Genomic DNA, 23,331 nt, shown 5'->3' with positions numbered 1-23,331 from the left:
TTCCAACCAGGCAAATTTTAAATTTAATGTGAAAACACTAAGTATGTATGGGATTTGGCTACTTCTCAAAATTCAATGTTTTACTTGGAGAAATAATAGAACATTTCTCATCAGTATATTCAGTGGAAGAATACATGGTCTTTGTGGCCTGGCTTGATGTTTGAATGTAAATTCTTTCAAATTCCATTTAGAGCTAACCCATACAATATAAAACAATTTCAATTATTTAACATTTTAAAGCTAAAATATTATTTGGAGTAAAATTACAGGGCTTCTTTTGCTGAGGAGCAAAATTCTGGTTAATTTTTATGCAGGTACAAATATCTAAAATACTTCTCCATAAATTTTCTGTGGCTGTTAAGGTAGAAAATAGCTGGAGCTTGTGAGTTAGGAAAATAAAATTGTGGGAAATCAGGCACTGTTTCCAATTATGGCATAGTCAGTGGAAAGAACAATAAAACATATTTGAAGAAATCTGTTTGTCAATCCTTATGCCAGTATCACACGGTCTTAGTTCATTTTGTGCTGCTGTAACAGAGTACCACAGACTGGGTAATTTATAATGAACAGATATTTATTGGCTCACAGTTCTAGAGGCTGGGATGTCCAATATCAAGGTGCCGGCATCTGGCAGGAGCCTTGTTCCTGCTTCATAGCATAGTGGAAGGCATATGCCAGCAGAGTGAGAGAGAGCAAAAAGGGTTAACCATTCTCAGTGATAATGGCATTAGTCAGTTTGTGAGGCACCCTCATAACTTAAACACCTCTTAAAGGTCTCATCTCACAATACAATCACAGTGACATTTACATTTCAACATGAGTTTTGGAGGAAATACATTCAGATCTAGCATATACTATCCTGATTACCGTAATTGGTTTTGTCTTCTTCCAACTTTCTATTTTTTTTTAAAAGAATGCTTTGGCTAATCTGGGATTTTTTATTCTCATGTAAATTTTAGAATCAGTTTGTCAATTTTTGCAGTTAAAAAACCTGGTGAGATTAATTCAGTTTTTAAAATGATATAATCTATATAGATTTTCTGTTATTTTCAGTAATTTAGTTTTTTAAAAAAGATATTTGTCTATTCCATGTAAATTGTCAAATTTATTTGTGTTAAGTTGTTTATAACATTTCTATCTTTTTTTTTTTTCTCTGTTTTTCATTTTTTGAGTCAGAGTCTTGCTCTGTCACCCAGCCTGGAATGCAGTGGCCCAGTCTCGGCTCACTGCAACCTCTGACTCCCGGGTTCAAGCAATTCTCATGCCTCAGCCTCCTGAGTAGCTGAGATTACAGGTGTGTGCCACCATGCCCAGCTAATTTTTGTATTTTTAGTAGAGATGGAGTTTCATCATGTTGGCCAGGCTGGTCTCAAACTCCTGGGCTCGAGTGATCCACCTGCCTTGGCCTCCCAAAGTGTTGGGATTACAGGCGTGAGCCACTGTACCTGGTTCTATAAGATTTCTGTATTACCCTTTTAATTTCTGTAATATCTTGTATTAGTTATTTATTGCTTCATAACAGATTATACTTGAACAACAGCTTAAAACAACCAACATTTATTATCATAATTCCTTTGGGTCAGGAATCTCAGCTGAATGCCTCTGACTCAGGATCTTCCACAGTGCTGCAGTCAAGGTTTGGCCAGGGCTATAGTCATTTCAAGGCATGACTTGAAGAGGACCTACTTTCAAGATTACTCAGATATAGAATTCTGGATTCACATTCTCTACCTCTTTCATCATATTAAAGATTCCATCATCTTTTGGGCTTCATTGTTTCAAATAACAAGCTACTCATTTTCATTCTGTGTTGTATTTCTATGGCTGCTTTCAAGATTTTCTGTTTAGCTTTGGTTTTCAGCTGTTTATTTATTATGTGCCTAAGTATGGTTTTCTTTGTTTTATCTTTTTTGGGGTTTGCCAAAATTCTAGAGTCTTTAAATTTATATCTTCCACCAAATTTGGGGAAATTTTGGCCATTGTTTCTTTTTCTCTGCCATATCTCTCTTCTTTATTTCTGGGACTTCAGTTAACACATATGGCAGACCTTTTGATTTTATCTTATAACTCACTATGGGATAATTTTCTTCAACTTCTTTTTTTTTGTTTTTCAGATTCAAAAATTTCTTTTGGTTTATCTTCAAGTTTACCAACTCTTCAATCTATACAGTGAATTTTAAAAAATATATTAAAAATTCTTGAATTTTCATTTTGCTCTTTTTTTAATAGTTTCTTTTCTTTGCCAAGCTTACCTATTTTTAATGAGCTTTTGTTGTTGTTATCTGATGCATAATTGTAATAGCTATTTTAATATTATTGCTAATTTTAACGTCTGAGTTCTCTCTAGACTTGGTCTTCATTGATTGGTTTTTCTTATGGAATAGTTTTGGATATTTCACAATTGGCAGCAAGAATCCAACATCACATTGAAAACTGCAATTATATATTGTAAAATTTTTGGTATACGTTCTCTTATTGTTCTCTTATAACTTCCAGCAGTACTGTTTTACAAAATGGATGTTTTAACATGATCTTTGCTTTCTTTTGCAGGGCATCTTCTCTGCATTCAGTTTCATCCAAGTTATTCCGGGATTTCTTACTAGAAGAAAAAAAGTCTGTTACTAGCCATAGTTCAGGCGATCATGTCAAAAAAGTTTCTTTTAAAGGAATTGAAAATTCTCAGGCACCAAAAATTGTCAGGTAATAAAACAAACTTAAAACTAATACATTTTCTACCTTAAAATATTCTGTGGTGGTTTTATGTTCTGAAATAACTTTATGAGGCAGATTTTTTGTACACTCTTTTACATTCAGAATTAAAATTAGCATGTTTAAATTCCTTCCCCACTTAAAAAAAGTTGAAAGTTACTGAGATATAATTGACTTAAAATCAATTGCATCTATTTAAAGTATACATTCTGTAGTTTCAGTATATATGTACACCTGTGACACCAACACAACATTCAAAATAGTGAACATAAGCATCATTTTCAGATGTTTTGTCATGTCCCTTTGTAATCCCTTCCTCTCTTCCTTCTGTTTCCCCCTCCCAAGCAGCTACTAATCTACCAATAAAGACTAGCTTGTACATTTTAGAGTTTTATATCAGCAGGGTCGTGCAGTATGCACCCATTGTAAAATCTGTCTTCTTTTACTCAGCATAATTATTTTGAGATTTGTTCATGCTATTATGGGTATCCATTGATTCTGTTTCATTACTGAATAGTATTTCATTGTTTGGGTATACCACGTACAATGTGTTTATCTGTGCATCTGTTGATGGACCTTTAGGTATTTGCAATTTTTTCTCTAGCTATTTTTTAATTTTAATTTTCATGAAAGTAGAGATGGGGGTCTCATTATGTTGCCCAGGCTGGTCTCAAACTCCTGGCCTCAAGCAGTTCTCCTACCTCAGCCTCCCAAAGTGCTAGGATTACAGGCATGAGCTGCCACACCTGGCCTAGCTATTTTTGATACTGCTTAAGAAAGTCCAGTGTATTTAAAAAAAAGTTTCATATTTTAAATCCCTACATGAAACATCAAAATCTATAATTTAAAAGCAGTGTTTTCAGTGAGCTGTGATCAAACCACTGCACTCCAGCATGGGTGACAGAGTAAGACCTGGTCTCAGACAAAACAAAACAAAATAAGTAAGATATGTTATGTCCAATTCAAGTGCATCAAACAAATAATATAAACTTTTCTGACTGAAGCAAGGAACGGAGACTGGGGGCTCTACTAGTTTAATGTCACTTTACCTGCCCTGAGGAACTATCAAAGTCTTCTGACAACAATGTTTGAAAACTCCTGATTTAGATTAAATGTATAAGCATATTTTTATTGTTAGTATTGTGACTGTCTTGTTTTTTACAGATAATTACATTTAGGAGGAAAGTTCTTGAGCCGTTTTCTTGCAATACAGAAAATCAAAGAGCAAAAAATATCTGAAGTCATCTCCCTAACTTGTCTAATACTTCTAGCATTAAAATACCATTTTAAAATAAAAATCTTAGGCTGAGTTTGGTGGCTTAATGCCTGTAATCCTAGCACTTTGGGAGGCCGAGGTGGGCAGATCACTTGAGTCCAGGGGTTCAAGACCAGCCTGGTAACATGATGAAACCCTGTCTCTACAAAAAATAGCAAGAAAAATAAATTAGCTCAGCTTGGTGGCATGTGCATGTAGTCCCAGCTATTCAGGAGGCTGGGTGGCAGGATTGCTTGAGCCTGGGAGGTAAAGGCTGCAGTTAGCCATGATTGTGCCACTGCACTCCAGCCTGAGTGACAGAGGGAGACCCCGTTTCAAAAAACAAAAAACAAAACAAAACAAAACAACCTTAAATGGAATACTAACATATGAAACAGATTAAGCCTTTTTGCATATTAATTTATAAATTACAATTATGATAGGCTTATAAATATAAAACTAGGTACATAGTCTTAAAATTGTCTATCAAACATTTATTATGAGCTTTGCGTCAGACATTATGCTAAGTACTAGAGTTGCAGTGGTGAACAAATTAGCCCCTGCCTATATAGAACTATCCTCCTTTCTTGTTTTGCCATAGGAAAGTTATCTCTCCTGTCTTAGGCCAATACCTGTGCTTTTATCTTAATGCTTCCCACTTCAGAAGCCTGAAAACTATTGATTACCCCTTTCCTTTCTTGTGTAAGATTCAACCTTTTCCTTTTAACTAGATTCTTCCCCTCTGGTTTTGAATGTGCTCAGGTCTCTCATGTGGTCTGGGCACACTTTCTTCTATCAGTTGTCCTATCATTACCAATTCTCCATCCCCTTCACAGCCAGATTTCTCAAAAGAGTTGTCACCTCCCACTCAGTCCATAATTCATTCTATCTCCCAGCCCCATTACTAAACTGAAACAGTACCAGTACAGGCTAAGTTCAGCAGTGACCTTTATATTGCCAACACCATCTACTTTTTATGTGACTCATCATACTCGAAGTTCAATTACTGGTCATCTTCTTATTTCACTTTATAATCGTTCTACACTATCCATTTAATGAGCATATGTTCAGTCATCAGACATGTACTAAAGACTCAAAATTTATATCTCTTGCCCATATCTATCATCTGAGCTTTAGACTTAATTATCTCTTATTGACCCTACCATTCTATCTGGATGTTCAGAAAGACCGCAAACTTCATGTCCAAAACTAAACTTAATGTTTTCCTCATACCCATCTCATAAAACCAAAATCAAACAAAAATATAGACAAAACATAGAACAGCTTGTTTTTTTTGGAATTTTCTTCCTCAGTAAATAGGAAGAATTTGTATCTTTGGCACTTCCATTTTCTTCACAAATATTCAGTCTACTGTTAGAGCATTCCACTTTTATCTCTTAAATATTTCTCAAATCCATATACTAAATTTTATCTCCAGTGCTATCACCTCTGGTTCAGTCTACTGTGATACTTCACCCGGGCCACCAGAGTTACCCTCCTGACTGGTCTTGCCTTTCTTTCCTCCAAATATATTAAGCCAGTGTGTTCTTTTTTAAAATTTGGAGTTTACTGCTTTTAAGAGAAAAGCTATAGCATTCTTAATATGGCCTTCAAGGCCTACATAGTCTGGCTCCTGCCAACTGTCTTTAACTTGATTTTGTAACCTGATCTCTGTATTCTAGTCATCTTGGCCTTCTCTTAGTTCTCAAATGCACTTTCCTTCTTTCCACCTCCTTACTCTTTGACAGACTGACTCTGACTCTTCTTTCAATATCTATTCAGTTATATTCTTTGGAGAAGTCTGACTTACTGGGGCAGTTTGCTGTTGTATGTTCTCATAGTACTTCTTTTTTATTGTACGTTTCATATTTATTAGTGTGATTCTTTAATATTTGTCTAAGTATTTTCATGTTTGTATGTTTAATTATATGTTCAATGAGAGCAAGGAGGATGTTTGTCTTTGCTCATCATTTTACTACCAGTGTTTAGAATGGCTTCTGGCATGTATTAGGTGCTCAGTGAGTCTGGTGAATGACTGAATGAGTAAATTAATTAAAATTGTAACCCTGTTTCAAGTAACATTTGTTTCTAATGTAGTGAGTTATATTGCATGTCTTAGATATATCAATTTAAAGGTATGAAAATTAAGATAATTTTTGTATTTTTATATTTTAAATATTAATATTCATTGAAACTTAAAAAAATGTCTTTAGATATATAACGATTTGTCATGGAACTTAAAATATGGATCTGCGGTTTCATAGTTGATCACTAGAGTGTGCTATAACATCAGGGCTCTTAATTATAAGTGTGCCGTGTTATACTGCTTTGGAAGTTTGACTCAATGGAGTTTATGACAGTATGACGTATCCATAGCTTCAGTGTTTTTGGTATGGGAGTTAATGTTTTAAATAGCTGTGGCTGTCACTGCTAGTGATTCTGAGAAAGAAAACATACAGCTTTGAGTTTCAGGGTTTTTTTCCATCATAGAAAACATAATAGGTATGCTTTTTTAAAAAGGAAATATAAAACATTACAGACAAACTAAAATATTCATTAATTTGCAAATTATGGGCTACCTGGTACTGGCCTCTGTTGGGTATATATAAAAGTAGAATGTATAGGTGCAGCCTTTAATGTGTCTGAAATCTAGTTGATAAATATTAATATACATACATGGAAGTTAAATGACAGAATAAGAAGGAAATTACGATACAAGGGCCAGGCGCTGTGGCTCACGCCTGTAATCCCAGCACTTTGCGGGGCTGATGTGGACGGATCACATGAGGCCAGGAGTTTGAGACAAGCCTGGCCAACGTGGGAAAACCTTGTCTCTACTAAAAATACAAAAATTAGGCCGGGCGTGGTGGCTCATGCCTATAATCTCAGCACTTTGGGAGGCCGAGGCAGGCAGATCACCTGAGGTTGGGAGTTCAAGCCCAGCCTGACCAACATGGAGAAACCCTATCTCTACTAAAAATATAAAATTAGCCGGGCCTGGGGTGGCACATGCCTGTAATCCCAGCTACTTGGGAGGCTAAGGAAGGAAAATTGCTTGAATCCAGGAGGCGGAGGTTGCGGTGAGCTGAGATTGCGCCATTGCACTCCAGCCTGGGCAACAAGAGCGAAACTCCATCTCAATAAATAAATAAATAAATAAATAAATAAATAAATAAAAGATAAATAAGTAAATAAATAAATAAGCTAGCCAGGCATAGTGGTGCATGTCTGTAATTTAGCTACTAGGGAGGCTGAGGCAGGAGAATTGCTTGAACCCAGAAGGTGGAAGTTGCAGTGAGCCAGGATCACGCCACCAAGAGTCTGTCTCCAAAAACAACAACAACAACAACAACAAAACAAAAAGAAATTACGATACAATATGGAAGTATTAAAGAGATTACAGTATGATGAAGTACCAAATGAGTGGTTCTGAGAAGGAAAACTGAGCATGGGCTGGTGTTGTCAGGAAGACTTCATTGCAGAAGAAGGGCTTGAGCTGTGTTAGTTCATAAGCACTTTTTATATTCATTTCCAAATATTTTATTATTATGTTTATAAGCATGTGAAAAACATTAGAAAAAAAGAGATCACTTAATTCTTGATTCCTTTCATTGTCATAAGCTTTTGAATACAGGATGGGATTTTTAAAAGAAGAAATAAGGGAAGATGGGGTAGTATAAACAGAGGAAATCGTGGGAGTTAAGAAGATAGGAATGCTAACGGTCCTTTGGGGAGTTAGGGTGCAAGGGGTGGGGGACTCATCTCAGGAAATTCCACAAATTATACATTCTTGTTTTAGTTGTAGAAAATGTGAGTTTTTTCCAAGGTTAGGAGAAGAATGACAATGTTGTTTGAGGGTGTTAACATCTAAAAGTGAGCAATTTGTACAATTTTTATTTGTTTATTGTTACTTAGGTATTCTTTTTTATTTCATGTGCTTTTATTTCCCATTTTCCTTTCACTGAAATGTCCCCTTATGTAATTCTGGAAAGAAAATGTAAGCTTGTGTTTCTTTTTTTTTTTTTTGAGACGGACTCTCGCTCTTGTCACCAAGGATGGAGTGCAATGGCGTGATCTCCGCTCACTGCAACCTCTGCCTCCCAGGTTCAAGTGATTCTCTAGCCTCAGCCTCCCCAGTAGCTGGGACTACAGGCGCCTGCCACCACGCCTGGCTGATTTTTATATTTTTAATACAGACAGGGTTTTGCCATGTTGGCCAGGCTAGTCTCGAACTCCTGACCTCAGGTGATCTGCCCACCTCAGCCTCCCAAAGTGCTGGGATGCCAGGTGTGAGCCACTGCACCCAGCTGAGCTTGTGTTTCTAATTAGTGAAAAAAATTACTTGTGAGAAAAAAATTATTCTGTGATTATATCAGCTCCAATCTGATATAAAAATCTTTCTAATTAAGCTAGTACAATTTTTTTAAGGCCAACTGAGCAAAGAATAATTTAGTTCCTTTAAAGTGTAAATATGACAATATTAATGTTTTTTGGTTTGAACAAAAATCTGTTTTTTTTTTGAGACGGAGTTTCGTTCTTGTTGCCCAGGCTGGAGTGCAATGGCTTGATCTCAGCTCACCGCAACCTCTGCCTCCTGGGTTCAAGCGATTCTCCTGCCTCCGCCTCCCGAGTAGCTGGGATTACAGGTATGTGCCACCAAGCCTGGCTAATTTTGTATTTTTAGTAGAGATGGGATTTTTCCATCTTGGTCAGGCTGGTCTCGAACTCCTGACCTCAGGTGATCTGCCTGCCTCGGCCTCCCAAAGTGCTGGGATTACAGGCGTGAGCCACCGCACCTGGCCAGAACAAAAATCTTTTAAGGAAAATTTCAGTTAACCTTTTTATGTTGCTGTTTATTTTCAGAAGGCTAAATTTTATACAGATTGTCTCTTGCGATATCTACTTGCTAATGTTGAAAACTCAATAATGCTATATTTATTATTTGAAAGTTTAGAATGTTTTTGATATTTGTTTAATCATAGCTCTATTTGACAAATTTGGTTCATTTTAAGAAGAAATTTTGACAGACTCCACATTGTTTGGATAAATTTGTAATTAATGAAATTATCCATTGAGAAATCATGAGTGGAAAAAGTTATGGAATTGTAGTCTTAGGAAACATATTTGAGATTCAGTATAACATTATACAGCTCTTTCTGAGTCTTTCTGTGCCTCAGTTTCATCATATGGAAATGAGAGTAGACTATACCTATGATACAGGTTTACTACAAGGCTTTTATCCGTTTGTAATTCAGTACCTATATCTCTAAGAAAAGTTATCAGTAATTTAAAGCAATAAAGAACCTAAAAACCTCTGCTTTTCATTATCGTATACTAAAAAAATACCGTTTGAGTTTCTGTTTCTGTTGTTAATTTTCTAATTAATTTTTCATGAACGACTATTTCCAAGTATTCTGCTGGACACTGAGATACAAAGATGAATGAAACACAGTCCTGTTCCCCAAGAGACTAGTCTAGCAGTTAAGATTGATGTGTAAACAATAATAACAGTGTGTGATGCTTTATCATAATGATTGAAGTTTTGTAGGAGGAGAGAGAAGGTGACATTTGAGCCAACTGTAAAAGAATGAGAAGACATTTGAAGTGGAATATATTCCAGAATAAGGGGAATAGTAAAAATAAAGGTAGCTGTGTGATCATGGAAAAAACACTGTACTCTAAATCAAAAAGACCAGATTTTTGTTATCTCTCTGCTACTTATCTAATTTGTGAATCAGACAAATTATATAATATTCTTTGAGTTTGTTTTTTAACCTCTGTAATAGTTAATATATGCTTTCTTCACAGGGTATTGCAAAGATTAAATGGGATAATACACATGAAGTACTTAGGCTTTTAGTAAATTTGTTTGCCCACACATTTGGGCTAAACATTTTAGCTTTCAGTGCATTTTGTACTCTGGCCCTATTGTTTCTTTTAAACTTTACTTCTCTTTAAGTTTCTTCCTTACCCTGAATTCAGGCATTCTTTGCTTATTGAAGAGAACAGCCTGCCTTTACTTAAATAACTGAAATCTTTTTTAGGTCCATGTATTTGTACAACCAAAATTCTTTCTGATTGTACGTCTCCTCAGCTTTAATGTCATTTCCTCAGTGAAGCCATCAGTATATACCATCTTCCATATTGTATTTTTTCTTCTGTGCATCCATAGTACTTTATACATTGTTTTATCATTGCTTAAGTATATTTTTAAATCTTCCCCATCAGAATTTTTTGAGGGGAGAAGATTGGGTTTTAATCAGCCTGATTTTCAGCACCTACAATAATCGTGACATGCTCAATATATGTGTGTAAATGAATCACGAAGTCAATAGTTTGGGTCCTGTTAATTTACTCTCTGTTTGACTTTGTGTTGTTAAACCTGTCTAGTCCTCAGTTTGCTCATTGCTGAAAGAGAGCATTGGAGCAACCTAGATAATCTCTAGGGACCTTTCTAGCTGTAAAATTCCATAATTAGGTCCATCTGTATTGTACCTTTTTAAGTTTTTCTCCTTACTGGAATGCTTCTTACTGCTTTCATCATATACCTCTTTTTTATTATCTTCTCAAGTTCATTCTTCTCCATAAGGCCCTCTCAAATGATTAAATATTGTGATTTTTATAGTTGTTATAGCCAGTGTAACTCAATTTGTTATACAGTCTTAAATTCTGTTCTTTTATATGTCATTTTGTATGTTGTTTCCTCAACTAGCTTGTGAATTCTTAGAAGGTAAAGATCATATTTTATATTTCTGTCCTATCTATAATCCTTTGCTCATAAAATATATTAGTTCCTCACAATATTTGGCTGTTAATTATCTGATTTAGAGATTATTGGTTTATCTGGTATATATATAATATTATTAGAAATAGGCTATTTCTTGCAATATCTTTCTCTATGATATTTTATACAGAAGGTTTTATAAATATCTTTAGATTCTTTTGTTTACTTATAATTTTAAAGGTAAGCTTGACTGCACTCATTTAATTTGCCTCTGGAGTCAGGAGTTTATAATTCTTCCTCTGTATCTATTAATAAGCAGTTTGACTAATATTACTAGAAGCTTTAATCTTTAATTTTGGCATTTGTTTTGCAGATGCTCTACCCATGGTACCCCAGGACCAGAAGGCAACCATATTTCAGATTTACCACTTCTAGACAGTCCCAAGTAAGGTTAATTGATAAGTTATGGGCCTCCAAAGCTAAGTTGCTGCTTAGCATTGAAAACATTAAGGCTGAGTGCAGTGGCTCACGCCTATACTCCCAGCACTTTGGGAGGCTGAGGCGGGTGTATCATCTGAGGTCAGGAGTTCAAGACCAGCCTGGCCAACATGGCGAAACCCTGTCTTTACTAAAAATACAAAACATAGCTGGGCATGGTGGCGCACGCCTGTGATGCCAGCTACTCATGAGGCTAGGGCAGGAGAATCGCTTGAACCTGGGAGGCAGAGATTGCAGTGAGCTGCGATCATGCCACTGTACTCCAGCCTGGGCGACACAGTGAGACTGTCTCAAAAAAAAAAAAAAAAAAGAATAAGAGAATGTTAAGAAATTGGGAATAGTATGGTGTTGAGTAGAATGTATTACTTGAATCCTCTCTGTACTGTAGTTTGAGTTACCTTTCTGTTCAGTTATGTTGTTTCTGCTCCCTCCCCATTTCCTGGTACTTTACAAAATTCTCTCTCTAATACTGGTCCAAATAAAACATTAGTTCTTCTGTTTTTCTGTTTCTCACCTCATCATTCTGTAATCTCTGTGAAAGCTTCCAGGTTCGCTCATTGTAGGTCACTGGAAAAAATTGTAGCATTGCTAAAGAGTATTTCAGAGAAAATTTTGCATGCAAAAATTTAGGAAGATGAGTGAAACTCATCATTCTATAATCTCTGTGAAAGCTTCCAGGTTCATTCATTGTAGGTCACTGGAAAGAATTGTAGCATTGCTAAAAAAGTATTTCAGAGAAAATTTTGCATGCAAAAATTTAGGAAGATGAATGAAACTCATTATTATTATTCTTTCAGTCCCTGGCTATCTTCTTCAGTGACTGCTCCATCCATGGTAGCCCCAGTCACTTTTGCATCTATTGTAGAAGAAGAACTACAACAAGAAGCAGCTCTTATTAGAAGTCGAGAAAAACCATTGGCTGTGATTCAGGTAAATAACATACTTAGTAGGGTTTAATTTAGAGAAGAAATACATTTCCTACTTAGGTTTTAAGAAAATCATGTTTGTTTGTTTTGGACAGGTGCTTGTATCTATGAAATTAAAATGTAAATGCCAGGTAAAATTAAACTGAGGCATCTAGCAATGTATGTATTAGTTGTAGATATTCAGGGCAATTAATTTATGACTAATAAATTATGATAAAGTTTATATTTTTGCTTTGGTGATACTTTGGATTATTTTAGTTTTTTAAAATGACCAGTAGAGAATTTGGCAGTATTCTCTAGTGCTACACTTGGCTTCTGTATCAGTAAGAATTCTAGGATTGTAAGCAACAGAAGCCCACTCTGGCTAACTTAAGGAAAAGATAATTTATTTGAGGGATATTAAGATTCCATAGACTTAGCTGAAAGACCAGACAGCGAGGCTTGGAAACAGAAAAGACCCATAGTAGCACTGGAAAGCTCAGAAGCAAGATTTAGAAGATTTGTACAACAACAGAAAGTATCTCACAGAATAAAGCTATTGGAATGAATGAAATTTAGCAATCATTTTCAGTTTCTTTTTCCTTCTGCTCAAGATTCAAATTCAAGAGCGCATGGGTATTTCATGATTCTACCTCAGGCCTCAAGCTTTCTCCTTGCCATGGAGATAGCAGGATACCTGATTTAAAATGCAGGATACCTGATTTAATTTCACGGTATTGTATCCATGGAAAGTGATAGTTCCTCAAAAGGAAATTGGAAGGCAAATACATCCTGCTTAGTTTATAATTAAAAGAGTAAAGAGTCTTCTTTCCCTTCCTCCTTTCAGATTGAGGAGCATGCCATACAAGATTTATTGGTTTTCTATGAGGCATTTGGCAACCCTGAAGAGTTTGTCATTGTTGAAAGGACACCGCAGGGACCACTGGCAGTACCTATGTGGAATAAGCATGGATGCTAGTTCACTGTGGAGTTGAGATGCATTTTTCATAATTATGAGTTTGTTCATATAAAGAAAAGCTGTGGAAAAGAGTCTTAGAGATTTTGTAATATCATCCTAAATAGATTAAGAAAAGATATAATTTCTTTACTGCAGTTAAATCATATAATGTTTGTATGATTAAAAATAAATTTCTCAGAATTGTGATTTTAGTAACTTTATATAAAATGTGTGAGACAAAAACTTATTAAGGTTAAATAGAATTTTTTCTTCTGAATAATCTAACAAAGGAAAATATAAGTGATTGAATCATAAGATATAAAGGGGGGTGAAGTATTAAAAATAACTTTTTTGTTTGATAACTTGAGAATTTAGAAGATTTTGCCAAGTGTGTATTGTTGCTTGACTTCTTAAATATGGCATTGATGAATTTAAAGTAGGAGTATCAGTTATTACTTCTGATTCATTAATGGCCAGAATTTTGTGTTTGGTCTGATAGTTGTGTCACCATTCTTGTTGTTTTTTAAAAATCGGGCTAGGCATGTGGTCCATGTCTATTCAAAGCTTGACCTGCACAAATGCCATATTTCTATTTGGACCTCATATTCTCCATTTTGCATTAAGCAGTAGAGTACAGTGGAAAGGGAATAAGAATACTGATTATTCTGAACAGTTTAGTCCCAAGAGAATAGCTTTTTTTAAAAAAAAAAAAAAAAAAAAACAAGATTTGGAGTCATTGTAGGTTATTTTTGGTGGGATGGAGGATCTTAAAAATGCCTAATTGTGAGATAATCAATTTCTGAAAGTGTTAAAATTTCTGAAAATAAATGCTTAATTACATATACAGAAATTAAATAGTTTGGAAGAGGGTTGGATTATCATTACCTTTACAATACTGTATAATCAGAAGTTCTCTGAATCTCAGTTGTACATCTAGACATAAAAATTGTTTTCTTTATAGGATGTTGTTTGGTTTGTTTCTGAGTGTTTAAATTTTTCAAAAACAAATGTTAAATTTGTGCTTCAGTACCTAGATAAATTGGAAAGGTTAATGTTCTAGTTTCTGGAAGATAAGCCTGGGAGGCACATAAGCAATTCACTGCTATAATTTAGTTGATGTAAAATGATGGAAACTGACTCAATATTTCAGGTTTAGTTCTGCCCAAAAGCAGCAGACATGTAAGCAGATGTGCAATAAAAAATGATCTTGAACCATTTCACTAATGTGTGCTTGACATTTTTTACTATATTGACATTTATTATGGAAAGAGTTAATAATTATTTTTTCTGATGTGCTACACTAATGGCCAGTATATGGTTAAGTTGATGCTGTATTTATTCCAAGATGGATTTAAAAAGGCAGTTTTCTAAATATGAACTTGTGAATTTTTGTATGTGTGTTTGAGTAAATTGAGAAATGAATTTTATGAATGTTTTATTGATGTTGCAGTAAAGAAGCCTTTTGAAGTAATTGATTTCATTTGAAGCTTTGATTCTTCTGTATATATTGACATCTTTAATATTTACAGATGCTGTAAAGTGATGATTTTCTTGCTGTCCTCCATGCTGCCTGGGAAGCACTCTTGGGGGTCTTTGTTGGATGGGGTGTGAAAGAGGGGCAAGAGCTGAACTGCATCTGTGAGGCTTTAGGCAGTTACAAACCACAACCAGAGCAGTTGCACTTTATGGTCTGTTTTATGTAGTGAGGTATTATATATAATTTTATTGGGAAAAAAGGAGTTCTTCTGCTAGTAAAGTTAAAGAGAAACACTGTCATAAACTGTATTTCTTCATAAGTAATTCCATGAAGATAGCTATCTGACACATTGCTGTCAAAAAGCCCAGGAAAGTGATAAGGGTTTTCTTTCTCCCCTAACAAAATAACATTATTCTGCTACAGTATTCATCTCTAATTCCATAACCTCAAAAAGACCTGATAGAATTGAAGAAATACTGGAAATGACAAATTTAAAAGATCAGTGGGATAGAGAGGTCTTTAAGATTTATGAAAACAATTACATAACTCTTTTTTTTTTTTTTTTCTTGAGGCACAATCTCACTCCATCACTCAGACTGGAGTGCAGTGGCAGGATCTTGGCTGACTACAACCTTTGCCTCCTGGCAGAACTCTTCAGCCTGAAAAAGTGATGGTTGGGTAGGACATTGGGATAAGGGTATGTCAGAGGCAGAATATGCTTAAAAGTTGCAAAATCAAGAAGACTGCTAATCAGGTAAAGTCAAATTTGTTGACAAAATATTGGGATTCAGGACTCTTCTTCAAGTCCTAAAGAGATGGTTTTTAAAATAAATTTAAGAAAAACCTAGCTTTATATAGGAGCAATATCCACTCATTTGAGAAAGTATTGCTAGTTATGTCTGGGTTGATTCCCTTTAACTGTTTTGGAGGCCAGGGTATATATATTTGTCCATGATAAGGTATAAGTAGCTCTTTCATAAAATTTTAGATCTGAAGCCTTATTGATTAATTTTATGTATATTCTCTTCATTTTATAAATTGAAGAAAGCTGGCCAGGCGTGGTGCTCATGCCTATAATTCCAGTACTCTGGGAGGCCGATGCTGGTGGATCACTTGAGGCCAGGAGTTCAAGACCAGGCTGACCAACATGGTGAAACCCCGTCTTTACTAAAAATACAAAAATTAGCCGAATGTGGTAGTGGGCACCTGTAATCCCAGCTACTTGGGAAGCTGAGGTGGGAGGATCACCTGAGTCAGGGAGGCGGAGGTTGCAGTGAACCAACATCATGCCACTGTGCTCCAGCCTGGGTGACAAGAGTGAGACTGCATCTCAAAAAAAAAAAAAAAAAAAAAAATTGTACATATAGTGGTGGAGCCAGACGACCTGATGTTTCTCCCAAATATGCTTCAAGCTTTGCTCATGCTGATCTCTACCTTAATTTTTCTTTTTCTTCAGATAAAATTCTACTTATCCGTAATTAAGGCAATCAAAATTCTCTTTCCTTTATAGTTTTTCTGGTTTCCCTCCATACACCCTCAAACATAAAGTAACATAAAATAAAAACAGTAGCATACATGGATCAGCTATGTTCTCATTTCCTCGTAACCCTATACCTTTTAGGGTACTTGTCATATTCTGCCATTACTTTTGTTTTTCTATTAATCTAGTCTTTTACTAAATTACTTGTACTTTGAGAACATAGACTAGGCATTCTTTTCTTTCTTGTATATGTGTATGTTTAAATCTTTTAAAATCTTGAACCATAACATAAAGAGGTAAGTGCACAAGACAAAAATATTTAGCTAAGTAATTTACCAGTAAGTCAAGAAGTGGACCATGACAGCACTTCAGAAAGAGGTCCTGGATTTGATTTCCTAACATTTCAATGAAGACTTTTGCATCTGTATTCATGAGGGATATCGGTCTGTGGTTTTCTTTTTCTTTTCCTTTTTTTCCCCTATCTTTTACTCTGGTATCACTGTAATAGTAGCCTTATAGAGTGAATTGGGAAGGATTCACTTTTATGGAAGTGTTCATAAATGATTGGTATTATTTCTTATTTAAATATTTGATAGAATTAACTAGTGGAATCATCCAGGTATGGGATTTTCTTTGTGGGAAGATTTTAAATTATTATTGTTTTTTCTATTTCTTTACATATTACAGGCCTGTTGAGATTTTCTATATGTTCTTTATTCAGTTTCAATAATTTGTGTCTTTCTAGGAATTTATCCGGTTTATCTCAGTTGTCTAGTTTGTTCATAGTAGTGCCTTACAGTCCTTTTAATTTCATAAGGTTTGGTGGTCAAGTTCCTCCCCACTTTTGTAATTTTGGTAATCTTTATTTTCTCTCTCTCTTTTTTTTTTCTTTAATCATATCAATCAACACTGAAGTTGTCGAAGAAGTTATTGAAGTCAAAGAACCAACTTGGGGTTCATTGATTTTTCTGTGTTCTCTTTTCTTTTTCATTGGTTCTGTTCTCTATTATTATTTTCTGCTTCCTTTAGCTTTAATTTGTTGTTCTTTTTCTATATATTTAGGCTTAGAGAGTTCTCTTTTTCTCAAATACAGGCATGTAGACCTATAGATTTCCCTCTAAGCACTGCTTTAGCTGCATCTCATAAATTTGTATATGTCATGTTTTTATTTTCATTCAATTCAAAATATTTTTAAATTTCATCTTGATTTCTTCTTTGAACTATGGATTACTTAAAAGTATATTGTTTAATTTTTGAGTATTTGGGAATTCTTACCAAATATCTGTTTGTTATTGATTGCTAATTTAATTTTGTTAAATTTGGAGAACATATTTTGTATTGTTTCAGTCCTTTTAAGTTTGTTGAAATATCTTTTATAATCTAGTATATGTTCTGTCTTGGAGAATGTTCCATGTGTACAGGAGAAGAATATGACTAAATTGACATCAATCTTATGAAATAGTAGCTTGTAGGACTTTGTATGTTTGTATGTTTCCTGTGTTGAGGACATAAATGTGTCTACCTAAATAAAGGATAAGAATCTGAGGAACAAAAAAGATGGACCATATGGTAAGGGATATTGCTTATTTGCAGAGCCGTCCTTTGTTCTCTACTATATTTTGTGAAATTAATCTCTAGGACTTTACCAACCAGCTTATTTTCCCTCTGACATCCAGTTATCACCCTCCAAGTGATTCTGATATGTACTAAAGTAGGTATTTTGAGCCGTAAGAGAAAGAAAGATATGCACAGGCTTGATAACCATTTGGAGCACTAGCAGAATATTGGCGTGTTGGCAGGAGAAACAGAATGAAGCTTTTTTTTTCTGCCCTCTCTCATGATGTTGTTATGAGCCACAATCAGGGGAAGGTCACAGCTCCTGTCGGGCAGCTCTCTCCATACGACAATCTCTCCAGCTTCTGTGGATGTTGCTTTCCCACACCCTCAGGCCTAAGAATGGCAAAGGATCTCGCCGTTATATCTAGCCCAACTAACTGCAGTATCCATTGTGGTTTTCCTACATCCTGCCCACACTTTTATAAAGAATTTAATAATAATTCTCCCAAGTTGAGAGTGCTGTCTGTTTCCTGCTTGGACTCTGAAAGATGATCTAAGTAATGGAAAGAAGTAATAGAATGTAGAGATTTTGTTTGTTTGTTTTTTGAGACGGAGTTTTGCTCTTGTCACCCAGGCTGGAGTGCAGTGGCGCGATCTCAGCTCACTGCAACCTTTGCCTCCTGGGTTCAAGGATTCTCCTGCCTCAGCCTCCCAAGTAGCTGGGATTACAAGCATATGCCAGCACACCTGGTTAATTTTTTGTATTTTTTTTTTTTAGTAGAGATGGGGTTTCACCATGTTGACCAGGCTGGTCTCGAACTCCTGGCCTCAGCGATCCACCTGCCTCAGCCTCCCAAAGCGCTGGGATTACAGGGTGAGCCACCGTGCCTGGCGGAATGTAGAGGTTTTGGTTCAAGGATATTTTACCTAGAAATTTGGCAGTGAACAGATTTATGAGAGACATAGATGGTAACTTTTAAATAGATGGTGTATTTGTTTTATATATATTTTTAAAAAAGGAGGTCTGTGCATCTAGAAGGCATTCGAAAGAGAGGAGTCAATGCATATAGAAAGAGACTGAGATGCTGGAAATACAGAAATAACAGTAGAATGAGAACGAAGATAAAACCAAGAGTACAAAATTAAACTTGTTGGAAAGGAAAGAAGTGCTACTTAATTTTCTTAAACTGAGGGAAAGAAATTGAGGATAATTTTATTGATTCCTGGAGTAGCAACATCAACATCACTGGGAACATGTGATAATACAAATTCATGGGCTTTGCCTCTACTGAATTGGAAACAGGAAGGGGTGCCCGGCAATCTGTTTTAACAAGCCCTCCAGGTGATTCGGATGCGTGCTAAAGTAGGTATTTTGAGGCGAAAGAGAAGGGAAGATATGCACAGGCTTGATAGTCTAAAAATATTTTCTATTGCATAGCAAGGGTTGGTAACTGGAAGAGAGTGGAAAACATTTGCTATACAAATTTAAAAGACTTAAATTTTGTTTATTAAGAATGGGAGGCTTTTCATTATTTGATAGTGAAAGGGAGATGTTTGTAAGTTGCTTACTATTAAAATCTCAAATATTTAGTACAGCTTTAAAAGATTTTGAGATGTCTTTGGGTGCCCTAGAGTTCACTAATTTTAATTATTTATAACTTCTGTGAAGAAAACAAAAGTTTTTCCAGCTACATGGTCTGTTAGAAAATAAAAATTAAATGGCTTAGACTAAGAAGATGTGGAAGAAATTACAGGGCCAGACTCATTTTCAGATACTCAAAACAAACGATCAATTGCCAAGTAATCAAGTACCTTTTTTACATTCTCTCACCTCACCCATTCTTTATACATTAATTATGTGTGTATGTGCTTTTTAGATCCCATACCTGTATAATTATCTTTAATTTTTAGTTTAATTTACATAGGAAATGAAGAACTGGATACATTAAACATTTTTTTTGATTATGAATTTATACTGCAAGTATTTTTCAAAATACTTACAATGTACTTTAGCTGTGGTGCTCAACTTAGGATGTATTTGGAGCCCCTAAAAGATAAAATCTGATAAATATACTCCTTTTAAAACAAAAGGCATTTGAAATAGCACATATCCATAATACCCTTTTAAAAGACTGAAAAAATTAAGGGAATTTCCAATTCCTTCACCTTCATGTGAAAAGGTGAAAGAAAGATTTGGAGATAATATACCTTTTTCCTTTTTAGTAGAGACTTTGAGGCACAATTTAATGTGCAGTAGGATTTCTTTTTTTCTTTTCTTTTCTTTTTTTTTTTTTTTTTTTGAGACAGAGCCTCACTCTGTCTTCAGGCTGGATGGAGTGTAGTGGCGCGACCTCGGCTCACTGCAACCTCCGCCTCCTGGGTTCAAGCAATTCTCTTGTCCCAGCCTCCCGAGTACCTGGAATTACAGGTGCCCACCACCACACCCGGCCAATTTTTTATATATTTCTAGTAGAGACAGGGTTTCGCCATGTTGGCCAGGCTGGTCTCAAACTCCACCCACCTCAGCCTCCCAAAGTTCGAGGATTATAGGCGTGAGCCACTGTGCCCGGCCACAGAGCTCTCTATTCAGTATAAAGATAGAATAAAGGTATTTTCAAATAAACAAAGTCTCTAATAAACCTACCACATACCCTTTCTTACAGGCTGCTGGAGAATGTATTCCACTAAACGAAGAAATAGATTGAGAGGAAGACATGATATCCAGGAAATAAGTAATCAACAATGAAGAGAAGGAGAGACAAGTAGAAATCTCAGGTTAATGGTGAAGAGAAAGTTTATCAGACCCAGAGAGCAAACCATTCTGGTGAACTGGGGAGAATGGCAGGCCCCAGGAAGGTGACTCGAAAAGTGACAATTGGGTTATCTGACAGGTTTAACGATGGAAAAATATTGAGAGAAGCTTTACAGAGCTGTCAAAGGTTGGCTAAATATTTTATCCAAAGAGTTGAAAACAAAAAGCAACATATTAAATTATCTAGAGGTAGCAGAAAACAAAGCAGGAAGAAGAAACCATTAAAAGAGTAGAAGTTGATTGGCTCTGGGCTGAAGTCAGGGGACAACTGTTTTGGTTTAAATCTCTTTTTTTTTTTTTTTTTTTTGAGATGGAGTCTCGCTTTGTTGCCCAGGCTGGAGTGCAGTGGTGCTATATCAGCTCACTGCAAGCTCCGCCTCCCGGGTTCATGCCATTCTCCTGCCTCAGCCTCCCAAGTAGCTGGGACTACAGGCGCCCGCCACCATGCCAGGCTAATTTTTTGTATTTTTTAGTAGAGACGAGGTTTCACCGTGTTAGCCAGGATGGTCTCGATCTTCTGACCTTGTGATCTGCCCGCCTCAGCCTCCCAAAGTGCTGGGATTACAGGCGTGAGCCACCACACCCAGTCACGACTGCAGTCTTTGTTAACACAGCAGTATAAATTCATATTCAAAACAAAAAAATTTTAATGTATCCAGTTCTTCATTTCCTATGCAAATTAAACTAAAATTTAAAGATGATTATACAGGTATGGGATCTAAAAAGCACATACACACATAATTAAATGTATAAAGAATGGGTGAGGTAAGAGAATGTAAAAAAGGTACTTGATTACTTGGCAACTGATCGTTTGTTTTGAGTATCTGAAAATGAGTCTGGTCCTATAATTTCTTCCACATCTTCTTAGTCTGAGCCATTTAATTTTTATTTTCTAACAGACCATGTAGCTGGAAAAACTTTTGTTTTCTTCACAGAAATTATAATAATACCGCACCCAGATGGTTTAAATCTTTTAAAACAAGGTTTGACTTTTTCAAGCCCTGCATATATATCACTTTTATAATTAAAAAAATTTAAAGTATAAGCTCTAAAATGTAAGTAGATAGATGGCTTTATAGAAAAGAACCAGACATAATTCTTACTCATATAAATGTTAACTTTATGTTTTTAATATTTTAAAATTTGAGACTATAAAGCAATTACCTTGAACTTAGTTAACATGAAAGCTCTAATTATTATTATTATTATTATTATTTTCTTTTTTTTTTTTTTTTTTTAGACAGTCTCGCCCTGTTGCCCAGGCTGGAGTGCAGTGGCGCGATCTCGGCTCACTGCAAGCTCTGCCTCCCGGGTTCACGCCATTCTCCTGCCTCAGCCTCCTGAGTAGCTGGGACTACAGGCACCCGCCACCACGCCCGGCTAATTTTTCTTTGTATTTTTAGTAGAGACGGGGTTTCGCCGTGTTAGCCAGAATGGTCTCGATCTTCTGACCTCGTGATCCGTCCGCCTCGGCCTCCCAAAGTGCTGGGATTACAGGCGTGAGCGACCGCGCCCGGCTGAAAGCTCTAATTATTAAGCCAAATTTCCTTCATGAAATAAGCCCCAGTTTTTGAAAATGCATCTATCTTCACCCTATCTTATAACTACCAGATATTTTAAGACAAAGTCTGTGGTGGAATATAAAGCAAGCCTTTAGGTTATTTACATATATTAACTCTTGTTTTATAGCATTTAAACTTGTTTCATATTTAAAACTTATTTAAGTTTTTAATTAAACTTATTAAAGGTAAACCTTTGAATCCATTATGATGTGTTAATGCGAAGAGACATGTAAATTGTATATTCTGATAAATGACCAATGTAGGCCATATAGTTATAACACATTTGAAGAAATCCAATTCTAATACACATTAATTGCTGAGTTGTCTTAGCAGCTGGACTTATTAACTGGCAACTTAGCAATTAGTAACTTAGCAACTTACTAACTGGGCTACCATGTAAAGAAATTGATTTAAAGGAGGATAACAAAATTAGTTAAGATTTATGAATGCTTGTGCCAATTTCTATTAAAGTTAAATACTTTTAAAATTGGTTTTAATTTTGTGCTCCACTGGACTTCAAATTCTTTGGAATCACAAGAACATATGAATCCTAAACGTATTCTAAAAGTAGAAATTAGAGCTTTTTTACAAGTTACTGGTTGTTCAGAAATCCAAATTTTCATACTTTAATATAATAAAAGTTTCCAAATATGACAACATTTTTAGATTCATAGCAACAGATGGCATGTTAGTTTAGAATTTTAAGTTGTGAATTGTGTTACAATTATTAGCTTAAGATTGGAAAGGTAATAGCACTTTTGTATTCTGTATGAAAACCTCTAAAGTTTCTAGGTGAACAAGTGTTTAAACAGAATTAACACAAATTACATTTGTCAATTGTTTTTTATTTTCATTGCATCGTGCCCTGAATAAGCTTTAAAATGTTACAAAGTTAGACGGCAAAGTCAAATTTGGTTTATTTTAAACCAAATCATGAACTTCAGATTAAGCTAAATTTTGTTCCAAATGACTCAGTCTTAAGTCTGGGAAACAGTAAGTTCTAGTATATTATAAAAGTATATTTTATGTATTTTAAGTAGTTTAGGACACAGAAAAAGTAGTATTCACCCACTGAAAAAAAATTAATAATAAAATAGCAAATAAAAGCATATTAATTTAGTTCATTCGATTGGTAACAATTTGTGCCTGACACTGTTAAATGCCTTAGTTTAGAACCTTTAAAAGTATTCTATAGGTAGAAATTACAGATGGTTCTATTAAAAATAAGTATTGTCTTAGTTATTGTAGCTCAGTTTGGCATTTCTTATATTTAGCGAAAATAATTTTAATTAATTTTTAGAGAAAATGAGGAGTTTTAGCCATTGTTGTGTCTCTAACGTGCTGTTTGTTACATAGGTTACTGACCTCAATTAAATCATTTAAAGGGTTTAAAA

At 35.3% G+C, this 23,331-nt stretch overlaps 1 protein-coding gene across 3 annotated transcripts in view; it reads left to right on the top strand.

Moving 5' to 3' along the window:
* The window catches only part of IBTK (inhibitor of Bruton tyrosine kinase), a 77,988-nt gene extending 63,719 nt beyond the window's left edge, over positions 1-14,269 (top strand). For all 3 annotated transcript variants that reach the window (XM_063666355.1, XM_054491086.2, XM_054491088.2), the window contains 4 exons: positions 2,551-2,700; positions 11,062-11,133; positions 11,984-12,116; positions 12,939-14,269. In XM_063666355.1, coding sequence (XP_063522425.1) covers positions 2,551-2,700; positions 11,062-11,133; positions 11,984-12,116; positions 12,939-13,070 — 487 coding nt within the window. In that variant the 3' untranslated portion in view covers positions 13,071-14,269. The remainder of the gene's footprint in view (positions 1-2,550; positions 2,701-11,061; positions 11,134-11,983; positions 12,117-12,938) is intronic.
* The last annotated feature ends 9,062 nt before the right edge of the window (positions 14,270-23,331 follow it).

The sequence above is a fragment of the Pongo pygmaeus genome, chromosome 5, assembly GCF_028885625.2.
Source record: "Pongo pygmaeus isolate AG05252 chromosome 5, NHGRI_mPonPyg2-v2.0_pri, whole genome shotgun sequence".
In the NCBI taxonomy this organism is placed as follows: domain Eukaryota; kingdom Metazoa; phylum Chordata; class Mammalia; order Primates; family Hominidae; genus Pongo; species Pongo pygmaeus.
Note: the sequence above shows the minus strand (reverse complement) of the source record. Positions and strands in the feature narration are given on the sequence as shown.